Source organism: Opisthorchis viverrini (assembly GCF_000715545.1).
Source record: "Opisthorchis viverrini unplaced genomic scaffold opera_v5_180, whole genome shotgun sequence".
Taxonomy (NCBI): Eukaryota; Metazoa; Platyhelminthes; class Trematoda; order Opisthorchiida; family Opisthorchiidae; genus Opisthorchis; species Opisthorchis viverrini.
In genome coordinates this window covers 175,041-189,759 of record NW_008751837.1, presented here as the reverse complement: position 1 = coordinate 189,759, position 14,719 = coordinate 175,041, and the positions used below count along the sequence as shown (strand labels likewise).

At 42.3% G+C, this 14,719-nt stretch overlaps 1 protein-coding gene across 1 annotated transcript in view; it reads left to right on the top strand.

Annotated features, from left to right (window-relative positions):
* The window catches only part of T265_07675 (hypothetical protein), a gene marked incomplete at both ends in the record, with an annotated part of 54,365 nt that overhangs the window by 20,390 nt on the left and 19,256 nt on the right, over positions 1–14,719 (top strand). Inside the window, 2 exons of the mRNA XM_009173254.1 lie at positions 10,810–11,270; positions 11,537–11,859. Of these exons, the coding sequence (XP_009171518.1) occupies positions 10,810–11,270; positions 11,537–11,859 (784 nt within the window). The remainder of the gene's footprint in view (positions 1–10,809; positions 11,271–11,536; positions 11,860–14,719) is intronic.

Here is a 14,719-nt window from a genome sequence, read left to right as displayed (position 1 = left end):
CACTCAACAATTCAACCGTTTGACCCTTTGGGTGAATTCTGAAAGTAATTGAGACGGACTTTATAAGCGCTGGTTCACTTATCCCATTTGACAGTTAAATGGTGTTTGAAACATTTAGTTCCCTTCATCTATTTGCGTAATGCAGTAATGAGTCAAGGCCGCCGTTTTTCGACATTTCGCTTTTATCTCATCAGCTGCCATAAATAAATAAATAAATAAATAAATAAATAAATAAATAAATAAATAAATAAATAAATAAATAAATAAATAAATAAATAATCAAACAGTGGGGGGGGGCCAGTGTTGTCGAAGACCAATCGGATCCGGTTCTTGATTCCAAGGCAAGTTTATGGCTTCCTTCAATGTAATCTCTGTGCAGATGTTAGGTCGGTATTGACTGATTAATGTGGCATCAATGTAGGCCAGTAACCTCCAGTCAACTCCACAGTGAAATTCTGAACGCTCTACTGGAATCAGCTGTGTCCAGTGAATGGGACTCATTTGGTGCCCAAAGAGGCAGGTCTTCGGGCCTCAGCCTGCGGGCCATCTGCAGATTGATAAGCCACCTGACCCAACTAACTAGGCATTTGTTATGAGATGGGTTAGCATAAGCTCCTATCTGTTCCTCAAGTGTATATATCGTGTGAGACAGATGGGTCGTCTGCAGAACGCGGCTTGCATTGGAGATTGGCCTGTGTTGCTGATGATAACAGAACTAACTGAGCAGCTGATTGGGTAATTTGGGCCATGTGGCCATCGGTCTCCCCAAAACTGAGGTATGCTTAAAGCCCCGTTTTTCCTTAATGAATAGTCAGGGTCCAACTTCGGAGTATTGCGGGCGATAATAAATTTCTCTAGAATTTTGACATCATTCTCCTTTGAAGAACGTTTTTTGTCTAATTTCAATCATGGCAATTTTTCTATACCAAAGAGCGAGTTCCGCTGTTATTACAGCTTACCTACAGTACTTGTAACCATTAGAACGTAAAGTTTGAATTACCGCCATTTGACTGCTGGGTCAGCAACTCACGCATCACCCAAGCGGGAGTATGTTTTTCGTGCGGGTTAATTCGGACTCATGCACGGGCAACGTGCTGAGGGCTGAATTTTAAGCTACGAATTCCCGAAGCTAGACTCTAATTTAGGTGGTTACCTTGAAATCAAAACTCAAGGGAGATGGTTTCCATCCAATTTGAAGGAACCGAAATAACAGTCGAATGATGAAAGACTGGTAGCTGAAACAAATAACATCCCTTGGTTGCCAGGCGTTGCTTGAGTCAGTTCCTGCGAGTTTATAGTTTTCGTTGTTTGATTCCGTGCCATTTTAATACATAGCAAGGAGAACTTTGTGAAGTAAAGCACAATTATAGGTGGCATGTGCAACCATTTGGCCCTAATAGTTCATTTTATTGAGCATTCGAAAGTAAAAATGTTTGAGAAATGCTCAGTACTTTTGGGTTGTTCTGCCAGATGGTTGGGCTGCCATTTACTTCGTAGAGAAACCCAAAACAGCTAATGGAATGTTTGATGATAAAGCTAACCAGGGTACCATTAGACGTTAACAATCCTAGTGGAATTAAATGCCAGATGATAATGGTAGGCCCTAAAGTGCTTGCGGTCAGCGAAATATGGTGATGACCACAAGGCACGAGAGCTTATGCTGTTGATTAATGTTGCCGACATGTGCGCGGTGAAAATGTTTGGGATTTTAGTCATCTTGTAGTCGGAAATTCACCAGAGTACACCCAGGTACAACGTTTGTACTCCATGTAATTCATGTACGAAGGAACCACCGCTGTGATTGGAATACATAACTCTAGTAAGGTGTGATTTTACTATAACTATTTGTTTACTCAAGCGTGAACCGTAGCAGCCCAATCGTCTTCTAAATTACCTGCTATTCTCTTGGCTTGGTGTCCACAGAACACGCAGACTAACTGTTAACGCCTAGCTGGAATAACTTCCATGTGATCAGCAACCACAGCAATATGTGATTTATTTTTGAACATCATGCAGAATATCACTTATACACCTGGTATTTTCTCCAAATCTAGATGTGAGTGAGTCATCTGACTACTTGATTGAAATGTTCGCTGTAGTAAATATATTGTAGACGTGCATGGTGATGAAGTAATTAATATGTCGAACGCTTTCCATCAATGGTAGTAAATTCTGATAAGCTCTTCCGTCGCAAGACCATGAAAATGAGCAACGAAGCAAAACTCCTTGGTTTTTATACGTAGTATAAAAGCTTTGATAAGTAGTATCGAAATTCTCAGAGCTTTCCGGAATGGACTTAGATGGTTGTAGCAAGATGGACTTATCACAGCTTCCACAGCCGGAGTACTGCTTTGGATTCTACTCAGAACAAGCAGTCAAACAGTGAACATATGCTAGCTTAACTGGCTACACCAATAGGACTAACAGTGTACGATGTCGGGTGAGGGTTCCAGTCAGACGTACGGGGTTTAACTTGACCTCATCAAAAGGGGCTATGATAACTGCGTAGTGCTCCGCTTGATAGTAACATATTTCAGCGTGTGTTGACATTTTCTGGAAATTATCCGTCTGCTCAGGAACTGGGAGTTCTACTACATCAGCATAGTTCATCATAACCACAGCAGAATCGCTAGAAGGTCACCGCCAACATCAGTCAAATTTAATTTACAGCTTGTTCATAAACTGCATTCAGAAATCGCTTCCGAAGTTCGAAAGTAGTGATGGATGACTACTCAGTGAACGAATGAGAGGAGCGCTTAGATAGCTAGTCTATTATGGTTTCGGAAGCTAATCGCCGCATTTTGGTTTGAAAAATGCACGTGAAATAATGAACAGAAGTGGTCAAGTATGTGCAGTCTATTCTTAAGAAATTTGAGTGTTAAGCCCGTGAGATGGTTTTGTCGGTTTCAGTAAAATTTCAGCATGCGGCAACTCGGATAGTTCGGCTCGTGGCACCATAACTCACCTGATCTGTTGGTAGATTCTTTCAACTTTTGCATTCCAAATTAACACGATTGACTGAGTTGTGTTTTTGAGCAAGTGAATGTGTTGCTCCAAGCCGCCTCATATTTCAGTTGGCAGAGGATTCGAGATTTCACGATACATGTATAGTCCTAATAGACTGGTCATAGGGTTGCTGAAAACTCTTCGACAGCCGATGCGAGGTTTTCCCCTTCTTTTGACTCATCGGCTAGGTGCAGTCACCTTTAAAAATTACAAACGAAGGACTCAGGTGGGTTTTAGGTGAGTTTTTTTGTCAAAACCGAGTTCAATAGGGTTGCAACTCTTCGACAGCCGATGCGAGGTTTTCCCCTTCTTTTGACTCATCGGCTAGGTGCAGTCACCTTTAAAAATTACAAACGAAGGACTCAGGTGGGTTTTAGGTGAGTTTTTTTGTCAAAACCGAGTTCATATGCAAATGAGTGGTGTATTTGCCGAAAATCAATCCCATTGGCGGCGAGGAGGGCACCAGTCCGTTGAGCCTCAGTATGCACGTGACCGTATCTATCAGAACAGAATTAAGTGACCACCTTAGTTATCGATATAATACCAACAGAAAATGGTCTTCGTGTGAGTACAAACATATTCAACCGGAATTTAGAAGAATTTTAGAAGACGTGCTTCTTCCCAAGAGCTGTCCGTTACTGGTCTTTCCTCTTCAGCCTTTTGTTCTGAGTAAAACTCTAAAAAGTCTGAGGTGGCTTGATTTATGTGTTTCCAGTGCGTGGCGTGTTAGCCAAGAATAATACAGACTCATCGTACTTATTGTCATCTTGAACGCCAGAATGTTGCCGACTCCAGGAACGAAGAATAGCGCATTTCCCCACTGGAATTTTTCCCCCTGTAGGTTAGTTGCTTTTTGACAATTTATGGCTGAAAAACCCAAAAAAATATTCCTGCATCTAACAGTTTGTTTTTAATATCTCCGTGAGATTTCGTTGGTCATTGTTGGCGTCAATACTGAAGAAACAACATCGTACTGACCACTTGATTTTTTGGCCTAGTTCCGTACGAGTAATGGTTACTTGAGAGAGACATCACACAGCTAGTAGACTATCATTCATCAACATCATTGACAGCATGAAAAATGGATGTCCACGATACCACCCGTTTACTCAGAATGTCAAAAACTAGACGTAATATGACGCCTTCTGATGGCCCATCCTATACACATTGAACATTAAAAGTGCACCTGAATTCACAGCACTGTCAGGTAAACCTTCTATCCTGTTGCAGTCTTTCCGGTTAGTTCCCACCGACTACATATTACAGATCATTAGCAATGATTGTCCTTGGTCACTGGTGTCCGATCTTGAAAGCGAGCGTCTTGCCATGACCACATCAGCACACATCGGATGCGCCTGAATCATTGTGTCTTAACAGGCGTTCGGGTTCATGCTTGGCTGATGCGAAGGATTTTCCGATTACCTAAATCTACGTGCCAGTAGCCATCCCACGAGTGTCCTTTGAATGTTGAACGTAATGCGACCTTCCAGTTCTGTTTGAGAGCTGCTGGACACGTACTAATCGGCTTAAGGTAGTTGTAGGATATGCATACATTGTATTCATATTACTCGTGTGAACAGCTCTCTTCGAAAACAATCATTTTCGTTAGTCTCTACAAAAGCGGGAAGCACTGAACTCATGTTTCATTTGTGTTACCTCGATCATGCCAGGGTTTAGCTCACAATACACATCTGTTGATTTGGTTTGAAATAGTTCAACGGTCACCAGTGTTATTTTCTAATTCGGATTACTTGATGTAGCGAGCTGAAAACTAATGCGTAGGAGAGTGAGACATTGAGCTAACGCAAGGTTCCATTGATCCAGTCAGGAGTATGTATCTTGACTGATAGCTTTGAGAGAAAAGGTATTTCCATTTTCAGTCATGTTTCACTTGAACAAATGCAGGCCCAGTACAAGAGAAGTCAATTTTTGTCCACCACTGGTGGCCAGAATCGGAGCGATCATCTTTCGACTCATCTTTAGCGGCGGAATAGTTGTGAAGTAGAGGTCGATATCATTTAGGTTTGCTGCTTTTATCTGACCGGGAAATATCAGTGTTCTCATGAGAAAAACGGCTTGGTCAGGCAGTTTTGTTGTGGGTTGACAGTCAAAGACTTCGCTTTTTTATAGAATCAAAGAATCTCAACTATGCGAAAAGACCGACGACTATAATATAACCGTTTCATCTTCTATGGAAAGCCTGCGTATTGCACAATCTCATGGCTGTTCAACCCTTATGCCTTGCGAGTAGTGGATGGACATTTTACCGTTCAACTGATCAGCGAGCGGCGGCGCTACCAATCCTCCGTCACATAATCCAGTGTTGAATAGCCCCTCAGTTGATGGCTTATCATATTATGGGTCCGTGCGGCAGATAGGACTTCTTCCCATTTCTCAGGACATTGATTACAGTGTGTGGCTTTCAAAAAAGGTTTTAATTTTGCAGAAGCATTTCACTGTTTGCCAAAAGGTCCAAAAACATTGAACAGCTGCTTCAGTGGTATCAAAAATCAGGACTAGGAATGAACAAAAAAAGTCTCCGACTAATTCACAGCAAAACAGATTTCCGATCACAAGCTTAATAGTTGCACAATCAGAATGATAAACTATTGGGGCACGCTGCACTTCAGAAGCATTCTCAGATGCAAATTCTTAGCAGCCACTGGTAAAATTCACTTATTTCTGCAGTAAATGGAGTGACCCTCGCGTCCTATGGATGGAATCATGTGGTTTCGGTACTAGATCCTCCGAGCCCTGCAAATATTATGCCTATTTTGACGCAACTGATAGATTTAGCCGGGGAGCTGAAACGGATGAACAATTCCGAATTGGAGTAAACCTTCCAGCTGAAGAGCTGTCACTCGATGAACCAACGAATATCTGTCCACATGATGCGTATCCCATAAGTCGAGGATGGGTGATTGTGTATTGTTAGTGCGGACGTACTATACTGGTGATTGACCGCTGGTAGTCGAACGGCTAAAAAATCTAACGGCTAGGATGTCCGGGGTTCTATACACCGTAGAGTCTTGTAAGACGAGCACAGTTGATGATTCTTAGTGAGGTGAAGTATCTGTTCAGTGCTTCTCGGCCGTCCAGAATAGACTGGGTCTACTTCGTGCATAAAAGTCCCACTGAAATTCCTCTCGTAAACTTGTGTATCTAGACTTCCATTGAAGAATGTGTCCAGCAACAGAAGCTGCGTTGGTTGGGACATGTGTTACCAATGCCGAACCATCGTTTGCCGAAGAGGGTGCTGTTTTCCATGCCCAACTCAGAGTGGCGTAAACCGAGAGGTGGCCAACCCTTGACTTGGCAGAAGAGCATGAAGGGGACCACGGAACGCTTGGTTGCTGTCGGTGCTACTCGCCCTTCAGGAAGGGGACCGCGTGATTCTCACTGCGGCTGCTTGAAGACGCTGCAGGCTAAGGCTGCCAACCGATGTCACTGGCGATGAAGTTGTCACTTTCTATCCAGATTGCCTGAGTGAATGTCTGGAGGTGTAGGCACCTCGGAATGATTGTGGTAAGCTAGCACTAAGTCCCTCCCCCGTCCACCTTTACTCTTTTCTTTACAATAAAGCTTTCAAATAAGTCATGGTTGTACGGCAGTGAAGCATCGGTGTTGAACACTGATGTCATGCTGTCGATGGTGATGATGATGATAAAACATAACGATCTGTGTTTAATGGGAGACCAAACTAAGTCTTTCTGATTCTTCCCATAGGAATGTTGAATACCCTCTGAAGACCGACGACTGGTGTTGCCCTTCTTGGGGGCAATCAGGTTGGCTCGCTTCAAGATTTTCAGTCAACCGTATGTTCTAACTGAACACAAATATTCCCGTTTACACATGAGATTGGTCATAATGGGAAACCCAACTGAATCCATCTAAACTTCTTGTTTGTTATGTCTAGAGAATGTATCACGACTCTTGAATCCGTACAACTGAAATATGAAGCGGCCTGGTACAGTACGTCCGAGCAAAGGACAAAATCCTCACCGATACACCCCACTTAAGTTCGCTTATCTAGATTTCAGAAAACGATGGAAATCCTTTGAGACAGCGACGAGAATCAGGCGTTTTTTTTAATCCACTCAATAAAATCTATCTAACTTACTTGGCTGCCTAAGACCGTTTCCCTTTCCATGGATACTTTGTGAGTTCTCGCGGCGCAGCGGAACGTGTATGAACCATTTGCTAATTGTACTAATATAATCCACTTAATCTTCTATATTATCCTGCAAGAATCGCCCACAGTTATATGCTTATATCCTAAATAGATTTCTTCATCGGCCTGATTTATCGTTAGTGGCATCGTGCTGTTAACGAAATCAGCAAATTTCTTAGCTCATGAATGATCCCAAATTTTATTTTTATACCTACGGAAACAGTTTCAAATAAGTTTTCACATTTTAAGCCACTTCCGCTCCGGTAAAAGCAGGTGTACTTTCTTAGTCTGCTCAAACGATGCCAAGGCAGTATTTTGCCGAAATTGCAAAGGAAAATCTCTTAACTAATCGAAATTTCACCGAACTTCACCGAAAGTGCACTTATACACACTAGCGTAGACATAAAGCATTCCATTACACCATAACTAGTAAACCACTTTCTATGAAAGAACCACAGACAGCGTGTCATAAATTCACACAATCTTGGGGCTTAAACGGATTCTAATATCGTTTCAGAAGAGCGTGGTAAACAGTCGGTAGTTTTTATTTGGGCAACGTTTCGCTTTTGACACAAAAGCTTCATCAGGCCAAGTGAACAGGTCACCAAATCGGCCAGGTTATAAGACAGACGGGAAACCAGTCAGTAAGTCCTCTTCAAACTAGATCAGTGTTGAGTGCCAATTAACGGCTCCTGTCGGCTAGTGTGGGTTGGAGGGATTCCAACACTCAGCACTGATCTAGTTTGAAGTGGACTTACTGATTGGTTCCGCGTCTGTCTTATAACCTGGCCAATTTGGTGACCAAATTAGTTTGCAGATGAGTGTATATTCGCTAATGTCGTGCAATTTGGTTTCAAGTAGAACATAAAGTTGACGGAAACCCGGGGACTGCGCTTACCTGATGAGCCCCAAGAAGGGCGAAACCGGTCGTGGGCTGTCGACGGATTTTCAGCAACCTTATGAGTGGTACATTACAAATTTGGTGACCAGTTCACTTGGCCTGATGAAGCTTTTGTGTCAAAAGCGAAACGTTGCCCAAATAAAAACTACCGACTGTTTACCAAGCTCTTATGAAACGATGACTTAATCGGTTCCAAACTTTCTCCAACGGATTCTAATATCCTTTCTCTCAGTGAGACGCTGCCAGGTATGAATGTGTTCATACATTTTACGACAACGTAGTTCGCCTCGCTCGCCTTATCACCATGTTTTGTAAAGCCGTTCTTTCAAACCTATCATTATCATTGTTTTGCGCAATGGACTAGACAAATGTACCCACATCCATACTACTGTAGTCAAGATTGGTGAACGTTTGAGATGCCGATATCTTATCTGTAAAGGATGTTTGCACAGGAGAATTGTAAGAAGCGAAACACTCAAATGGGAACCCTAGTATTAATCGCACTGCTGATGAAGCATTCATGACCCAATCGTTGTGACTACTACACCAAAACCACATCCCGCAATACCTGCTTCCTTGAAGGAACCCATTCGAACCAGGATGTATGCCGAGAGGTTTACTGTTCTGTACGTTTCTGCGCTCCTTGTCCGGAGGAGTGTGCTCAACTGCAGAAAAAAGTAAATTAGTTCCAAAACGTGAGCATATTGCATGGGTCGATAGTAAACTTGAATAGGCATAATCTATCGTTTAGGAAGCATTTCGATCTGTGCAACTGGTATAATTCATCTTGGCGAGTGTCTGATAATTGGATAAGAACTGTGGAATATGCATGGCAGTGTAAACATTGCAACGTTTGAACGACTCGCATTGCTGTATATCAGGTTGGTAGTCGAAAGAACAACCTTTGGAAAAAGGAGTTCGGCAGTGCTTTCCTGTTCTCATAGAACGTAAAACTGCATTGGCATAGAACTCGTTTTCCACCTTACTTAATTTGGTTCGTATTTCAGTGATCTTCGGGATGAAACACCCAGTCTAGAGAATCATACGTTGGCATGTGACCCATAAAAACGTATTTCTTCAGTTATGATATACCGGAAACGGAACACAAAAAACCACCACTAAGACTGCTTCCCAATTTTTGCTCCTAATCTTAACCACTTATCTGTTTGGTCTGTTTTTTTTGTAATAATATATACAAAACCAATTTGCTAAATCGCTCGAATTTTTGTGAGATTGGGTAAGTAGGGACAACAAAAGCAGTTTCGTACAGAGCCATCATACTACAATGTGTTATCGTTTTCGAAAAAGTTTGGTGACAATTGGTAGATTTATTACTGGGCAGCGTTTCACTTTTGACACAAGAGCTTCGTCAGATCAAGTGACTAGGTTCCGAGGTTGGTCGAGGTTTAAGGCGGAAGGAGAACCAATCAGCTAAGTCAAGCTAAATCTCTTTTGGGTGTTGGCCGAGGGATTTCAGTGTGTTAGAGTGGTTGAACAAGTGTTGGGTCGCTGGGGAAACCTACATGTGTTTGGGTCCAGCCTAGAGTCTAGTTCTTCTGGTTCGGTTCATTTGATGGTTCCTCTTGAACTTCGTTTGAACCTTGCGTCAGGCTGTGTGGGTGAGCTAGTGCTAAGATAGTTGTGCATGTTTGCGTTTTCACATTTCTCCATTTGTCAACTGCCCCTTAGACGGATCATCCCCTTTTCATTCACTTACAGTGGCTGAGGGTAAATTCGGTATCGGAAAACGGGTTAAGGACACATGGAATTTCGAAAAACATCGCCTGAGACGATACCTTGTGCATTATGAGAGTCAAGATGAACTTGATGCTACATCTTAGTAGAAGTTGGCTGTCACATCCGCCCTAATTTCCGTGTACAAGCTTAAGTTTCAAACTAAACTACCATAGTTGCGCGAGTTAATACGTGTGCACAAGAAACCCTTTACAGCCCTACAGTGGAAGACAAACATTAATATAAACTCGTGTGTACAGGCCCCACAGCAGCGCACACGGTGCAACACAATGCCAACCAGCTCATGTGCCTGAATGCCTAAATGGGATTCCGGAACAATCCGGAGAAATAACCAAACCACGTGTTTGAAATAGTATTGCGAACATTGTCTGAGAAATGTTTGGTATGGGAAACTAAAAAAGCCTTTAGTTTAGTCTTTGAGAACAAGCGAACCAAGGTGTAAAACAACTACGAATTCTATCCCAAGGGTACGTCACCATGGTGGCGAGTTACCAAGGCAGCGAATCAACACGCTAAGGAAGTGACCAAAAGCGTGTTAACCACATGCTCACCATGAACAGAGGCCTCAACATAAGAAATTTTAGCCACCGTCTCTGTAAAGTTCTTTTGAGATTTTACAGTCGATGGGACACTTGTGTATGTTTTTTCGGTCATGATGACTTGCATATTGGATATTCAAGTTCTCCTTGGTGTCTACAAACAACAATAGTTCTGGTGTGGGGTAGTAACTTTTGTCACCTGGCTTCAGAACCAATGTGGGTTTTTTAAATTTAGTTTTAGCATGTGCATAGTGGGAAAAATATTCTTATGCACTGCATACACGTCGCTTCATGTTTTCAAGCAAATGTAAATTGAGATGAACTATGTGATCAGCTGGATTATTTCAGATGTTCTCAGCAATTTCATATTACATTAAAAATAAGTACATCGACTTCCAACGGAAAAAGCTAATTGTACACCTCTTTCTTCACTTTAGCAAGTGGAATGCTGCACCTCAACAAACGCTTATTGAAGACACAACAGAAGAGGTGGAGACCGACGCTCACTCAGTCAGCATGAACGGAAATCTTGAAGGGACATGGGAAACGAGTTCAAAGCAACCGTCTTTCGAGGCAACCGATTCAATGGAACCGAATTCGGTGACTGTTGGTACCCCAGGGAGACAACATCCCAACACTTTGGGATGTAAAGAAGTGGAAACGCCTCTTAAGGGCACGAATCATTTCAGAAGTGCCAAACAGATAAAAATGCGGCGCAAGTTTGGTCGAAGATCATACAGTTCCATATCTTCGTCAAAGAAACCTTGTTCTGAAGATACGACCCGCAATGGAGATCAAGAACATAATCTTGACACAACGCCAAGACCTATTCATCAAGATTCGAAGTGTGCACTGATCTTTGAACCTGGAAATGAGGGATCGGATGAAGAGGAAGAGAGTGAGTAATCGGGCATTTTTTGGAACACGTTTAAGACGTGACAGATTCCATAGACTGAACGCTATTTGCTGCAGAAACGAAAAAGACATTTAGCACTCTACGTATGAGGAAAAGGACTAATATTTACAAGACCAATTTATTCGTGCAAATTACGTGATTACACGTCTTTTATCTTCTCCGCAATGCACGATTTGTTTATCTTTAACATTTTTATCCACTTACATCATCTTCATGACCGATAACAACTCCTTTCCACTCTTTTCCAGTTCAAAAGAGTCAGACACTCCGTCCTGAAGAAACTGAAGACTTTTCAATCAATCCGCAATATCTCGACATAATTGATCATGTAACAACGTTTGTGAGAGCAAGAAGCATGACCACACAAACAGTAAATCAGCTTGATCCCTTAACCGTGGATGCGGCCCTGGAACAGTTGAATCAACTGAGAACAGCAATACATTTGTCTGAAACTTCGCTTCGGCAACTGAAAGGAAACAGTGGCTTAGCTTTTTATGTTGATCTTCATGGACACTGCTCAAAACGTGGATGTTTTCTGTACGGTAACTGGCTGGAATCTGAAGAAGAAATGGTTAGTTGAAAGAACCCTTATATTTGGTAGATTAGTGCAAGTTATCTTCGGTGCTTTCACCAGCAAATGGGAGTTGGAAACCAGTCATAGTAAAAAGTGTGCACTTGTTTGAATCAGTGCGAGAGGCAGGTCCTACTTGAGAAGACGCACACAAAATGCTTCCGTGTCTGTTTAAGAATACTCACTTGTTATAGAAACATTTATTTACATAGAACCCTTCCAAAAATGAAACTGATCACATGTTTAGCAAAGTAATGAATTATGGCCGGGGAGGTATTGATCCCAAATGTTCAAAGTGCACGTCGATTGACAAGAACGGTCGCTCTTGAACGTGAAAATTTACTCTTACTTGTCCATTTAATTTGGTAAAATCTTTATCTACAACGTAAGGTTTTAAGTCAGCTGAGAAAATTTTCATCTAGTTGCACCGAACTGGCATACCAAACAAATTTTTATTCTTACAGTATTCCACTTGCTTGTTTTATACTTCGGGCAGGCCTCCAAATGATTAAAACTGAGCTTTCTCCCTCCAAGAACACACTGGTTCACTTGAATGCTCCAAGTTCAGGTCTTCGCGGACTGGTTAGTGGATGTACCGTAGAGATTGATATAGGGAGTTTGACAGAATGGGAAGTGTAGACATGGTTAAGGTTATTTAGGCAATGTACGCATGCTGCACTGATCTAGTGTTTGAGAGTTTTTAAATTCTGGTCACTGGTTTACTAGACAAATTTTCAGCAACCTTGCGAGTAGTTTCCTTTATGGAAGTGTACTGCGATATCTCGAATATCGTACCAAATGAAACATGAGGCAGCCTATGTGCGACACATTCAGTTGTTGAACATCATAACCGAGCGATTCAGTTGAGTCTCTCGTGAAAACCGAATCGATTTGCAAATGGGTGTATTTCTCAAAAATTCTCTTCTTTTTTTCAACAGGCCAAGTTTTGTTTTTAGTACGCTTTTGGGGCAGTAAGTAGTAATGACATTTTATGGCGCCAATTTTGAATAACAGATATCGACGTCAGTGAACGGTATAAACCGTATGGTCTGAGCTACGACTATTCTTCCCTATCATGCGTTTCTTTGTTTCATGTTGGAAGTGCACTTAAATCCACACCCGTGTTTGTCCGTTTTTTGTAGCGAAGGACCACTGCATCACTACTGAAGAGCTGAATATCTCTACTTTACCACTCTGGCAAACAGTAAGATAATCCCGACTTTAGGGCAAGGTCGTAACCTTTCAGATTCATGGTGGACCGACAGGTCAACCGAGATAAGCAGCATGGATGTGGTAGCAAGTGTAACGTTGCTCTGGAGAATAATATACAAAACGATTCGCTTGGTTACTTGAAGATAAATATTGAACGGAGCTTAACTTCAACACACAGAAAATACGTGGCAAAAGCGGCACTCGGTAGTCTCGCATTTGTTACTTCGGGCATGAAAATATGCTGTGAGACAGTAACACGTGGCCAACGTTGCCGAACCGCATCTATGGATCCGCGGTGCAGTTATCCAGTAGAGTACTTCATCCCGAGTATGACTTCGAGGTGGCGAGCAAATTCGGTCATGACGGAAAGGTAGTCACACTGTTGAAATGCGAATAGCCCGACATTTTTCAGTGTTCTGAAAGGCCACACAATCATATCAGAAGTGAGTAAACATTTAAGATAGGCTAATTACACAGAGGCATTATTGCATCAGGAACTCTTCTTTTTTCTGACCGTCTTGTCGTTGAAGCGAGGAAGCCACTCCTAAAACAGACTCTTTATCTTCTAGGCTTTCTTGATATTCCATTGTGTACGGTCGGCTCGGTTGTGCTCACAATAGTAAAAGAACTTGGTTTCTCATATTTACTAATAACCATGGGCAATGAAACTTCTTCGGTCAGCAGGAGTCTCACTTTTGATTCTTTTGTGGCAATGCAAGGTGGTTCATCCTGCGTGAAGTTTCTCACAGCCCTTCGGCAAAGAGCAAACTCACTTCTGTCAAACTTGGGTCTGACTACTTGCCCATTACCTTCAGAAATTCCTGTAATACGAGTGGAACAGCTGGGCATTTCGCTGCCAAGGGAATATGTAGTTCGCCGTAGGGTAATTGGTCCAGTGATTCCGTCCGATTTGCACAATCATCTGCTCCAAGCTCAGAAAATACTTTCTCTAACTTTATCGGCATATTCTCTGAATTTCCCCCTTAGGAACTTGTCCGCCCTTTATAGATGTTTTTGCCACCCGTGATGATTGTACTGAACACAGGCAACCCCTTATAAACTAAATAGCTGCTTCGTCTCAGTTCTGCTTGTTCATGGTTTTCAGGTCGTTCCGCTGCAGAGATGGGATGACACTTTGGTTCTTTTGGTTTGATTTGATCATCTTCTACAGTATCTCCCCTTTTTCCTGGGAAGTATTTATGTTTCGATTGCTTAGCGGATTTACAGTGCAGTTTGCTTCACCCAAATAACATGAATTTCGCGCCTATTCCATCCACCAATTATTGATTGGATAAATTGGCTTATCTCTACCTTTTGACAACAGTAGCCACTGAATTGTCACCCGTGACTTTCCATCGGCTAAGTCAACGACATAGCATGACGCCACAAGTATTTTTTAATACTTTTTTTTACTGTAGGTGGCTGTGGGCTTTGGGCATTCACATCATTCTTGTTTGAGTCGCTCTCCCCCTATCCCGTTACAGATATTCTCATGAGTGTGAGCCACAGGGGGGAAGTACTGAACCCAAGTGTGGGTCTTGTTAGAACAATTCGAAAGTACATTCTACACATCCCACAACCGTTTATAACTGATCAGAGATTATCCCACAGGTTGTAAACGCCAGTGGCGCAGCCTGACCGGAAGTCC